This window comes from Fringilla coelebs (genome assembly GCF_963513975.1).
Source record: "Fringilla coelebs genome assembly, chromosome: 1".
NCBI lineage: Eukaryota > Metazoa > Chordata > Aves > Passeriformes > Fringillidae > Fringilla > Fringilla coelebs.
In genome coordinates this window covers 83,592,828-83,605,605 of record NC_140028.1, presented here as the reverse complement: position 1 = coordinate 83,605,605, position 12,778 = coordinate 83,592,828, and the positions used below count along the sequence as shown (strand labels likewise).

Here is a 12,778-nt window from a genome sequence, read left to right as displayed (position 1 = left end):
TTTTTTTTTTAAGCACCCCCCCCTCCCCATTTCCCCCTTTTCTTGAATGAAGCGTGAGGCGGAGCTCTAGGAAACCACCGCGCCCGGCTACGCCGCGCGGGGCCGGAGCCTCCCCCTCGGGCTCCGCTCCTCCCCGCCTCTCCCCGCCCCCGCCGCTCCGCTCCGCTCCCCCCGCCGCTGCCGCCGCCGGGAGAGCTCCCCGCCCGCGCCCGCCGCCGCTCGGAGCCGCCGCTGCCGCCGCCGCCGTCCGGAGCCGCCGCTGCCGCCGCCGCCGGCAGCAGCAGCGCGGAGCGCCCGGAGGAGCCGCCCCCAGGCAGCGGGGTGCGCGGGGCTGCGCGGGCGGGCGGGCGGGCGGGCAGCGGCGCCGCGGCCGCGGTCCCCATCGGCACCAGTCACACCGCACACACGCCCCGTCCGCGCCCCTCTTCGGCAGCGCCAGGGGCTCTTCCTCCGCCGATACAAAGCTGCTCGGGAAATGGCAGCAGTCAAAAGCAATTTTCCTTCTTTATTTTTATTTTCGTTTTTTAATTAATTTTTTTTTGCGCTCTTTCTCGTGAAAAAGAATTAATTTCCTAAATACATACAATTTTTAAAAATTTTTTAAATTTTTTGGGTGTGTGCGTGCGTGTGTGTGGAAGCACCGGGTTCCTGCGATCGGTGTCTGAATGAAACTACGTAAATGCATATGTCTGTACGTTGCACTGGAGGGAAAAACAGAGCACTTCTGCGAGAGCTTGGATTCAAATGTGGTTCATCTGGTCTCCAGGATTTTCCATCTCTTTGGGGTTGTTCGCCTTCCCGGTCTGCGAGGCGGGATTTTCTGAGCTTTGACACATCTTTGGAGATGTCTGTTAAACAGGAGTCTGGGAAAAAACATTTGAAATCGTAGAATTTTTTTTTTTTTTTTTTTTTTTGCCCCTTTCCCATCCCCTTGTTGACTTGAAGCATCAAAGCAACCAGAACTTAACGCTTCTGAAGACTTGTGATGTTTGGATTTTATTGTTGCTATTTTTCTTATAGAGGAAACTTGACAGAGGAACATATTTATAGTCCAAGTAAGTACTTTACAGAGGAAATTTAGTTTGTGTAACAAAAAAACCCAAAACCTAATGTTGAGGTTTCTAGCATAAAGTGCATTGGATTGACGTCCATCCAAGGCTGCTTTAGCAAATTGTGTTGAATTGCAGTTTTTACAGTGTGTGTTCGTCTGCTCCTTCGTGTCCATGGTAGTCCAGCACCTAGGGGAAAATGCACCTGATTTTGAGTCGGTATAATATTTTTTAAGATGTATTTCAACACCGAGGAGGAAATGGTCCTAAAGTAAATTTATAATAAGTAATAAATGTGCACCTGGAAGTAAAGTATTTACAGCATTTTAATCCCTATTTATGCCGTGCATCTCAAACCAAGGAGGAAACACTGAGAAGACAAAAGTACCTCCGAGACCCCGAGAGCTCCCCCACACCAGCATGAATGAAACCGTGCCCAATACAATAACTGGATTATAATTTTTGGTGTTAATTTTATTATTATTGGCTGCTTTACTTTTTTGGGTTCATCCTGCTCCTCTTCTTCCTCTCTCCCTTCCTCTTGCTGCTTCCTCTTGGGAATTATGGCTCATCCGGGGAGAAGAGGCTACGATAACCGGGAGATAGTGCTGAAGTACATCCACTATAAACTCTCTCAGAGGGGATACGACTGGCCTGCCAGCGAGGACAGGGCATCCCTGCCTCCAGGTCTCTCTGCTCCTGCTGCTGCTGCGGTTGCTGCTGCTGCTGGGACTTCCTCTGATCACACTGGGCTGGTGTCTCCGCACCCCGAGCCCCCCGGCTCGGCTGCTGCTAGCCACGCGCCCCCGGCCGAGGGGCTGCGTCCCGCACCCCAGGTCGTCCACCTCGTCCTGCGCCAGGCGGGCGACGAGTTCTCCCGACGCTACCAGAGGGACTTTGCCCAAATGTCCGGCCAGCTGCACCTGACGCCCTTCACGGCCAGGAGCCGCTTTGTGGCGGTGGTGGAGGAGCTCTTCCGAGATGGGGTTAACTGGGGCAGAATTGTGGCCTTCTTCGAGTTTGGCGGTGTGATGTGCGTGGAGAGCGTCAACCGGGAGATGGCTCACCTCGTGGACAGCATCGCTGCCTGGATGACTGAGTACCTGAACCGGCAGCTGCACAACTGGATCCAGGACAACGGAGGCTGGGTAAGTCCCCCGACTGCTCGGTTCCTCTCCCAGCTCCGGCCCGTGGCTGGTGGGACCCCGGGTTGGGCAGTGCCCGGGAGATCACACTCGTGGCGGCAAAAGGTTTGCCCAGGGGGTGTCTGCAGTGGGATGTGCCAAAGCAGTGCAGGCCTTTTGCCCGTTGTCAAGTTTCACCGGGATGCGGGGTAGGGTGGAGTGGTTTGAGTTGAGGGGAGCTGCTACAGCTTGTGAGCAAAAGGGGTGAGCAAAAGGGGTGAGCAAAAGGGGTGAGCAAAAGGGGTGAGCAAGGCTCTGTCTTCATCAGCAGTCTCCACTTTCCTGTGGTCTCCACTTCTCCTGTCCACCCTCACCTGCTGGCAGAGCGGAGGCAGGTTCCTAGCCAAGGCAGGGTTGTGCAGTGGGGTGGGAGGGGCAGCAGAGATGCCCATCCAGGCAGAAGAGGCACACACGCACTGCCGCAGGTCCCAGGCAGTGTCGGGACAGCCGGGGCCACCTGTGTGTGAGTGCATGCAGTATCCCTACCTGTGAGGGGTGATGTACCGGGCTGGCGTGCAGCAAACACGGGATCCTGGTGTTTCCAGCAAGCAGGTGGCCATCAGTGACAGTGTCTGCAGCTGTGGTTGTCACTGGGTGGGGTTTTATGGGATAAGTCTAGAGTGAAAAATCTTTGTCTTGAGATGAAACAAAGGTGCTGGGAGCTGTGTCTGTGGGATTGTTCTGGAAAATGAGTATTTGTGGTGATCTGATGGGTAGCTGTGTTTCTGGGGTAGAGATCACCCCTGTCTGGGGCGGGCTTCAGCATCAACTAGATAGGGAAGCTTTCCACTTGTGTAAAATGTACAGCTTTTTCACTTCTAGTCAATTAAAAGCTTTTGCTTTTTCTCCCTCCCTCACTTTCCAGAATATGTAACTGCATTGAATTAGAAGAGTATTTCTTTCCTTTTTTCCTTTATTAGTTGATATACTGGAACAAAATGTGGTCCCAGCTGCTCTCCCACAAACCAAACCTGTTGAATGTATAGAGCTTATGATATTACTGTTTTGGACAGAGAAAAGGCAAAAGTTATACTGAAGAAGAAACCTATGTTGAGAGCTGGCATAACTCACCTAGAAATGGAGGTCAGCTAGGTAGGACATTGCCAATTTCAGGTTCGGTCTCCTGTGAAATACAGAAAGCTGACTCAATTACACAGCACACCTTTAAGAGGTGTTTGTAAAAAAATGTAAATTACATGTATGTTTGAATTTAACATGTTTTTCAAGCTTGGTGTTTGTTAGCACTGGCTCTCTTGGTATATCAGTGTTAGGCTAAATAATGTGCTGCCTGCATTGACTATCTCTGTTAAAAAATGAAGGTGTTGCCTTCCCTGCTGCTGAACCCGCCTGACTAAAGGGGATTCGTGTCCAGGGATGCAGAGGACATCTCCTGCTGCTGTAACAGAGGGAGCAAGGCTTTGGGGCCCTTTTCTCAGCAGGAATCCACACTGTGCACCTCCCAGAGGAGTGCTGCTGATCCCTGCCTACAAGTCGCACTAGAGGCAGGATTGTTCTCCTGCTCTCCTCTGCTTCCATCAAGAATTAAAAAAAAATCAAGATTCATGGGGCCAGAAGGGGGAGCAAAAAATGTGTGTGTGTGTGTCTGTGTGTCTGTGTAATATATACAAGTATGCACACATACACAGACACACACTTCTGTATATACACACATACACAGAGCATGACTCCAGCACTTGGTTGTTGGGACCACACTTGGGAGAGGCAGGTCTATCCCCTGACCCCCTAGGTCATGGATCACTACAGAGGGTTAGTTAGTGTTGTGGGCGTCTTTTTTTCACAAAACAGATAACTGGAGGGAAAAAAAATAAACCTGAATGGTTCAGGCTTCTGGAGAGCTTGGCTTGTTCAGAGACGAGCAGCTAAAGGGTTAGGGATTTTGCGATTGCACTTCTGGGCTGGGATGCCTAACTTGTGCGTAAGTCCCTCCTCAGGCTGGAAGCCCGTCTGCGGAGCTGGGGCCCTCGGTTCGCTCCAGAGCCAGTGAAGTCATTCTGTTGACTCCAGTGAGCTTTGGATCAAATCGTAAGCATGCTGGAGATGTATTGTCCTGTGGGTGTATTGTGTAAAGAGAAACATAAATAATGAATAAAACCGAGAATGTGAAAAGACAGGTGTTACCAGGCGTGATTGGCCAGAGGAGGCGAGTGCTGGAGCTGTTGCTCGACAGTTAGAAATACAAGAAACTCGGACTGTAAACAATGACTGCCTTTAAAAGGAAAGGATACTTCTTATCAATAGCCATTTAATTGTTTATTGAGGTTTCCTATCAACAAAAGCTCCAGAATTTGGATGCATGTGATACCGTTTACTGTCCCTTGTTATTTGTAATGTACACATGGAATATGTGCAGAATACTACCTGAAGATGGCTTTTGCTTGTCTCTCTGGCATGTGGCTGGTACCTTTGAGCCCTAGCATTATTAAATGTAGGCAAAACCTTATAGCTGGTTACAAAGAACAAAAGACTAACATGAAGTTGCAAACACAGCTTTTGGGATCCTCTCTTCAGGCAGAAAAAATCAAGGAGGGCATGGGGCAGTGGATTTTTCTTTTCCTTTTTTTTTTTTCCTTCTTCTAGATTTCAGGATCTGTCAGTGTAAAAGGATGCTTTAATAGATGTGCTCGGTCTTCAACTTGCCTCTTGCACCATACCCCATGTATGAACCTTATTCATAAATGGCTCTTCCAAAGTAGCCTTGTATGTGGTCAGGCTTGGTAGGACTTCAGCACAGCCTCTTGCAAGATCTGCCTGTCATGCAGGCAGGAGCCCTGGCTACTGTAGCCTTCTCCTTCTTCATATTTTGGCTCCTTGGTATTTTGTGGAGTGGTAAGTTTATTAGAGGCTGCAGAGTGGTAAGTTTATTAGAGGTACCAGAGAAGAGAGTGCCACAGTTAGTCATCAGAGCATGTTTTGCACAGTGGGTAGTTTGGGCTGCATGGGCCTTATGTCTCATGAATGAGCCTGTGTCTTACACTCAGGTCTGAAATTTGGTTGATGTGTTTTTCTTATTTGTGTGTTTGGTCTGAATCCATGCTTTAAGTTGGCAGTGTGTTTTCAGGATGTGAATTCTTTATATTGCAAGGGAAACAAAGAAGGAAAGCATATCGAAGCAGGGCAGGGTAGGAGGGGGATATAGCTGGTGGAGTATAAATTTTAGGCACTAGACATTGCTGATAATGGTGTCTGGGGTTGTTAATGCCCTTACAATACATGGCCTCATGGGCTTGTTCAAAACTTAGAAAAAGCAACAGATGGGGACTGCACGTAATCTGCATTATTAGCTTGTGGTTCTGGTGGCAAATAAATGCTGCTTTCAAAGATTTTCACTTTGGCCAGGATACCGCAATATTGTACTTTGGCCTGATAACATCTTAATTGTATGAAAAAAGAAAAAAGAGGAGAACTCGCTCATCTCTGCAATTTTGTGATACTTGGTCTAATATATGCTTTCTGATTAAAAACCTAATGGCTTCAGTTTAATTTCCAGAGCTACAGAAGGACTGGCTTGGCAGCGGCCTGTCACACTTGGCAACTTTTTTTGACATTGACATGGGGAACACTGAAGGGATGCAGTTGGTGTGGGAGAAACAACTGTGTGTGTCTTGCAGTGATGGGTTCCCTCTTTGGGCACACAACCTAACAGACGTGGGAGCCATGCTCAGCTCTGGGCACTTCTAGTCCAACATATGGCTTTCTCCCCAAGCTGTTCAAGCAAAAAACAAGAGCATGAGCACTACAGAAGGAGACACGGGCACCATCATATTTACATAGACATGTACAATTTTGATGTAAGGTATGAGAAGAAGCCCAGGTGAGAGAACCAGAAAGAAAATTCAGCCACGAACACTTGATTATAAATTACTCTATTTACATTTGAACCAGGAATGCAATGGCCATGTGTTTTCATGCAATTCTGTTCCTCTGTTGTGGTTCTTTATATTCTGCTCGAGAGTTAAGGCCACATACAGGGAAGGATTTAGATGTCTGAAGAGGACCTTAGGTGGAACATAAGCACTTGCATCCTCCAAGTGCCTGCCTAGCCAGAGTGGCGATGGAAGTCCCTGGCTTCTCACTGTTCCTCACCTGAGCTGGTCAGGAGCTGATTCTGCCTTGAGAGAAGGGAGGCACTTCAGGGCTGTGTGGGACACTGTTCCCAGGAATCTCCGTGTTCCGAAGCTGCAGTCACTTAGGTGCCATCCTTGCTTGCAAAAGCATCTGAGCAGGAGTCCCCACTTTCCCAGTGGCTCCTTAGTTTAGGCCTCTCCTGAGCTTTGGCAATGAGACTTTCTCCAGCCTGGCAGTGGGGCATCACATCTCCAACATCTCTGGAGGGTTCACCTTCCAGATGGCTGCTGATTTTGCTGAGGTGTCTTCCCCTCTGGCAACAGAGCTCCTTCTAATTCTACAGGGGTGAGATTTCATTTGGTGGAGGAGGAAGAACTAGGGTGTCTAATTCCCTAGTTTTGATGTGTTTTCTCAGGTGGCTGTCCACAGCCAAATGAATAAATGCTTCTTAGATAAGCAACAAGACCCCAGCTTTCTCTTCTTCTGAGCTGACTGTCCTAATCACTGAACTACCTCTTTTATTTTGCACCTATTAAATAATTAATTTTCTTTGCTTGGTGGCACACCTTGGAAAGGAAGCTGGGAGGATCTCTGTGCCCTGCAGTGGTCCATGGCTGTGTCATGAAGGTGTGGGATGGCAGAGGCATCAAGGACAGAGCTAGAGATCATGGATCAGTGTGGCACAGGGTCCTTCCAGAGCTCGTGTGGGGCACTGACCAAAATCCCATCCCTCTTAGTCTCTGGATTTGGGCTGCTCTGCCAGGCACCCACCTGCACAACATGCTGCTTCTTGTGCAAGTCCCAAGCAAAAGCCTCTTGCTCTTTCAGCACAGGACTTCACCTTGCTTGCAGAGGGATGCCAAGGAGAGCATGGAGCAGAGGAGCTTTGACTTTCTTCAGCGGCGACGTGCAGCCTTGTAACGACTCAATCCCCTGTGGGGCTAACCCCAAGTCACTGTTTGACTGGTAAAAGGAAACTATCTGAAATCCATTCAGTTAAATAAGTGAATTGGCAGTTTCAAGTGTTGCACCTTCTATGTCCTTTGCCAGTTTTTGTGGCTTTGTGGGTTTATAATCAAATTCTCAAAATATTATCAAAATATTTTTCTTTTTGCTGTTGCTGAAGAGAAAGAAATTAATTCTGCGGAGGATCTGTGCCGAAGCAAGGAGAAGAGCTAGGGCAGAAAGAGAAAATGATTGTGGTTCTCTAGTCCCTTTCATTTATAATAGCTTTTTCTGTAACTTGCAGAAACAGTGGGCTGCATATTTTCTCAGAAGTCTGTTTTTTTTCTAAAAAAACAAAAAAAAAATGTATTGACTGTGACCTTTAAAATTTCAGAACCAGGGGTCTCACTTCTGGAGATGATGTCATTTGCCTTGATCTTGCAAAGAACTGTAAAGTTCAAACAGCAATCCTATTAAAAAGTTTTACTTTACTTTCAATATTGAGAAATTAGTTTGTTCTGTGCCTGCACTAACACAGGCATCTCCCGAGCTGCTGTGTTAGCTCCGCTGGACAGTAAGGAGCTTAGTTTTTTGAGTATGTAGCTTGAAATTCAGAGTCGGTAATCCATGAAGAAAATCCAGTTGAATTTTTCTGTCGAGGCACAAGCGTTCCTCCGATGGCAAAGCACGGCTCCAGCAGGAGAATCACAAGACCTATGCAGTGATGTGTGAAATTGCATGTGGAGCAGAAGCATTTTCCCAGCGGCCAGATCCCAGTGCCCGGGCTTCCTAAGGCAGCATGGGAACTTTGTACTGCATCGCCAGCAAACATTAAGCCCTCATGCTCAATCCAGGTGTCCTTGATGAGAGGGAGGGTCATCTCTCAGCAGGTTGGACCTGGCATGGTGGAGGGAGGTGGATGCAGAAACGGGAGTGGCGCTCAGGTGTCGCTCTGAAACCTCCGCTGTGGTTTTGGTCTCGTGTGGTGGTTTGTGCCTGGCGCGCAGAAAGCCAGCCTTGTGCTCTGCCATCGCCACCAAGGGGTGCTGGCCTTGGGGCAAGGGTGGCTGAAGTGGCGGCTCTCTGCTTGCTGGCACAGGATGCCAGCAGTCCTGCTGTGTCCTTGTCTCCCATCTTGCTCTGCAGCCCCCTCGCTGAACCAGCCCAAAGCCTTTTATCACCATGGTCCTGCCCAGGGCTCTGGGAAGGCAGTGGCCCCTGGCTTCTGACCTGAGGTGTGGATAGCCCCAAACTGGGTCAGCAGTCTGGGCAGTCCTGGAGCTAAAAAAGCAATCTGATTGAATAATGACTATCCTGTTAGCAAGGAGGATTTTTACTTCTTGCCTGATTCATTTCCATCCCTTTTGGTGATCAGGGTTATGGTGAGATGTTCTGGTTCTTTGCCTGTTTTTACTTTCTGCTTCAAGACCAGCAGTCTGTGGAGCAGCAGTCCTCAGCTTGCTGACTGCCCCCTTCCATCCCTGCTGCTGGCACTGGGCACTGGGTGCTGGGCAGGGCGCTGGGCGCTGCCACCCGGCCCTCAGGAACTATGTGTGCCAGGTCTGGCCTTGCCCTGCCCACCTCCATCCTTGTTTTATTTTCCTTCACACCCTTGGGAGGGTGGAGCCCAGCCCTGTTTGGTTTGTTGGTTTTTTAAAAATAATTTATTTATGAGCACCTCGTGCCTGCCCTCCTGCTGATTTAGTAATAATAATAACAACATTTGTTACTCAGTGGCAGCAAAATACTGATTATTTCTAAGGGCAGTACCGGCCTGTTTTATTTTCCATTTCATATATAATAATAGGATGGATGAAGGTGTGCGATGCCATAAATCTTCTCTTCCCCAGCAGGATAACATCCAGGCCTTGGCAAACATGAATGTTGATGACAGATTTGAGGGATTTTTATTTTACTCTGGCTTTCAGTCTCATTAACAATCTGATGGCTTTTTTTTTTTTTGCCTTTTTTTTTCCTTTTGGCTCCCAAAAGACTATGAAACCAGATAACTTTTCCAAATGCATCTGAAAGTCTGGAATTTATTTTCTGTTATTTTATCTTAATGTTAGTTTGCTGTCATAATTATTGTATATTGATAGACTTTGCAAAATTCCCCCTTGCTGGAAAGTTCCTTGCCAGTTTCTGGATTTTACAGTTAATGAGTAAGAAAACAAATCTGATGTTAGAAAGTGTTGCCATTGACTTCAATAGGAACAGGAAGAGGCACTTACTTCGACAATTGTAGTTGTGTTTACTTTGTATATGTGGCAAGAAAAATAAGATCAAATGAAAAAGCCACAGGTTTTTAGCTAATAGAGAAAACCAGCCTTTTCTGCAACACATGATTAACCTTTGGAAGTTGTTTTCATGGGAAAGCTGTGAGTGAAAGTACTGAGTTGCATTCAGGAAAAGTTTAGATATTTATTTATAAGAGCAAGGAAAACATCTGTGCTGCCATTTGAGTCAAATTGCTTGAAAGGGCAGTCATACACCTTGGGGTAAATGTAACATCAGCTGCTGAAATCAGATCACCAGGTTCTGAGTGTAGAGCTTTCTGCAGGCAATGCTATTTCAAAATTATCAATTCCATTTACTTCTCCCCCAGAGCACCTGGTGTTGGTCGGTGTCTGGGGATACTGGGATGGATGCTCTGCTGGTCTCATCCATCCAGGGAAAACTTACTCCTGCATGTGTTTTGTTATGGTAATTGTAAATGCACTTGATGTGTTTCTAAGAGCACCTACATCACAGAATTTACTCGTGTGCTGATTGGAGTTCTGTTATGCATTGCCATTTCTCATTTAAGTTGCAAGCCAATCCTGCTTCTATTTGTTATCAAAGTTCTGCGAAAAGAACCAGGGGCTGGGTTTGACTGTGGTTTGACTCGATGATCTTAGAGGTCTTTTCCAACCTAAATGATTCTGTGATTCTGTGACTTTGAGTTAGTTGAAAGAAATAGTCTGCATCCTTCAGTGCATACAGAATTTTATTGCTATTTCATTTAGGAAGCATAAAAAGAATGATTCCGCTTTGTTGATTGAAAAGGCAGCTCAGTGGGTTTCAGGACACTTCAGCGAGTAGTTTAAGAATGTGGGTCAGGTATAAGGAAAAAGGAAAGGCCTCATTTTACCCCGCATAGTGACTGAAAGAGGCCATCACACAGTTGTTTGAGAAAGTAACTAAGAGTCAAAACTTAACTTCCTCTTCTTGCTCTAGCGCTGAGTATAGAATAGGAAATGGGGCAAATCACTAATACCTCTCTTTTTCAGTTAACCCATATATGAAATAGGTATTCTTGCTATACAGCACCCAAGGTATGGGAAATTTGTTGTTGCTATTGTGAATTGAGCTGATGGTCTATAATTAAAAAAAAAAAGGACTGATACAAGGTAAAATTTGGAACAAAATGTCCAGTTTAGTAATTTGGAGTTTAGAATAAAGTTCAAATCTGTAGCATTACATTTTGTCATTGCTGGAGCTTGCTAGCCTGGGAAAGAGCAAAGTGAGTCAGATTGTGAAAGTATCTTGGGTGAGATTTGAGTGGAGACGAGATAAAAGAAGGAAAAAAAAGTTAAATGGAAATTAGGCTTAAACTTTTTCAGTTCCACTGTTTGGATATTTAGCAATCCTTGTGATGGAAGCAGATTAAAAAGATGGGTTTCAGGTGTTGATTTCTAGTTTTTATGTAGGGGACGGGTGAGAAATGTGCAAGTGAGAAATGTGCAGTGAGAAATGTGCAAGTGATGGTATTTGTTTTCCTTTAAGTATCAGCACAGTTTATTTGGTGTTTCGAAAGGAATTTGTCTTTCCTTTTCTATTCCCACTGTAGGAAAAAGCAGTCTGTGGCACTTCAGGAGTAGCATAGGTATATCATATGCACCTGTAGGAGGTATCTTTATACACTTGTATTCTTGTGTTTCCATTCACAAGATTCATTAAATGTTGAGATGCAAGCAGCAAAAGCAATTTAAAATATTTTTTAAAACTGAGTTGTAATCAAACCTTTTGGCTTAACCATGAGCTTGAAGTTACTCTTAAATATCTTGCTGAACTGAGCCTTAGAAGACAAAATTCTTGCTATGTGCCTTGGAGAGACTTGCATGAGTTGCTAGAAAGATGGAATAAGACCACAGACAGCTGGCCAGTGAAATCTATGGGACAGTCCTGTAGCCTGTTTTTGCGATGGAATAACTATTGCAGGCTTTTCTCTAACAGAATGAGCTCCTTTCTTAAGAATATTCTTCCCATGTTCAGACTTGTTATAAGACATAGTAGAGGATCCTATTTCTAATCTCTTATTTTTTATAGAGAAAAAGGAGTTAGAAATAAATCAAAGATAAATACTCTAGTGAATGAGTTGGCATTTCCATTAGCAGAATAAGGTGGTCAGTGCTGTACATAGATAAAACCAGTTGAGGTTTCATTCTCAAGAATGAACTCACAGCTTAAGTAAAAAAAAAAGACACAAAAAACCCTGTAGTAATGACTCCCTCGTTCATAACTGAAGCAAATTCTACACTGTGCTCCAAATGTCTGCAAATTTTCGCTCAAGGCATATCCATAACCCCTCTCCTGAAGTGATCTGGCACATCACGTTAAATCACACTCTCCAAATATCTAATCTTCTGTCTGCTGCTGGATGTGCAAGGTCCCAGATATAACTGAGAAGGAATCCTAATGCCTGTGTTATTTCCAGATTCCAGCTTGACCCATTCCTTTCTCTGTTTTCCAGATCTGCAGTAATTAGCAGCGCTGCTGTGGAGCTTGGCTGAGGGAAAGGCTTTGCTCCTCATGGGGCTGGAGTGCCGCAGCCGGGCGCCCTGACAAGGGAGAAAATAAACCAATCTCTTGAAATGTCAGGTGGCAATCAAGGCTGCAAGTAAATGAGCCGGCCTGGAGTCTGTTCAGGCTTCTGCAGTAGCTCATGGCTGTCTGAAAAAAATCCCTGCAGTAGAAAATCCATGTATTTGGATTGAATGTGTGGAACCCTTGCCCTTTTGGGGTCAATAGCTGTTTCTTTTCAGTGGGGGTGCTAGAACGGGCGGTGTCTAGCCTCACACAGCAGTGAGCATGTGGACAGACCCAGAAAGGGATCGCTGAAGGGTTGTGCAGAGCCCTGGTTACAGCGGGTGGTTGGGCACGGCTGTGCAGGGGTGGAAAACTGGAGCAAGGCTGCCTCTGGCTTTTCCTTGCGAGTGCTCTTCAGCCTCCCTAGTCATCCTCGCTGTAAGGGGAGCCCAGGATGCCACACACATCCTTCTGACTGTGCCTGTGTGGGGCAGGGGTGGTAGTGTCCTGCCAGGACCACAACACCCTTCTAGAAATGGGTCCTGCTCAGCTTGGCCAGTAAAGCTGTTCCTCAGCCCCAGGGGCAAGCTGGGGAGCCTCCTTGGTGCTCCAGGAGCTTTGGAAGGGGCCTTTCCACCCTGCTCTCAGTCTGGGTGGCACAGGTGGTGGGGAAACCTGTACCTTTTTTCATACCTATTGAAGTGGATTCTTTCACAAGGGAATAGT

The 12,778-nt window shown here is 46.5% G+C and overlaps 1 protein-coding gene across 1 annotated transcript in view; it reads left to right on the top strand.

Annotated features, from left to right (window-relative positions):
* Window positions 1-1,612: 1,612 nt before the first annotated feature.
* Window positions 1,613-12,778, top strand: part of BCL2 (BCL2 apoptosis regulator) — a gene marked incomplete at its 5' end in the record, with an annotated part of 91,996 nt that continues 80,830 nt past the window's right edge. Inside the window, one exon of the mRNA XM_084205214.1 lies at window positions 1,613-2,197. Within this exon, the coding sequence (XP_084061340.1) occupies window positions 1,613-2,197 (585 nt within the window). The remainder of the gene's footprint in view (window positions 2,198-12,778) is intronic.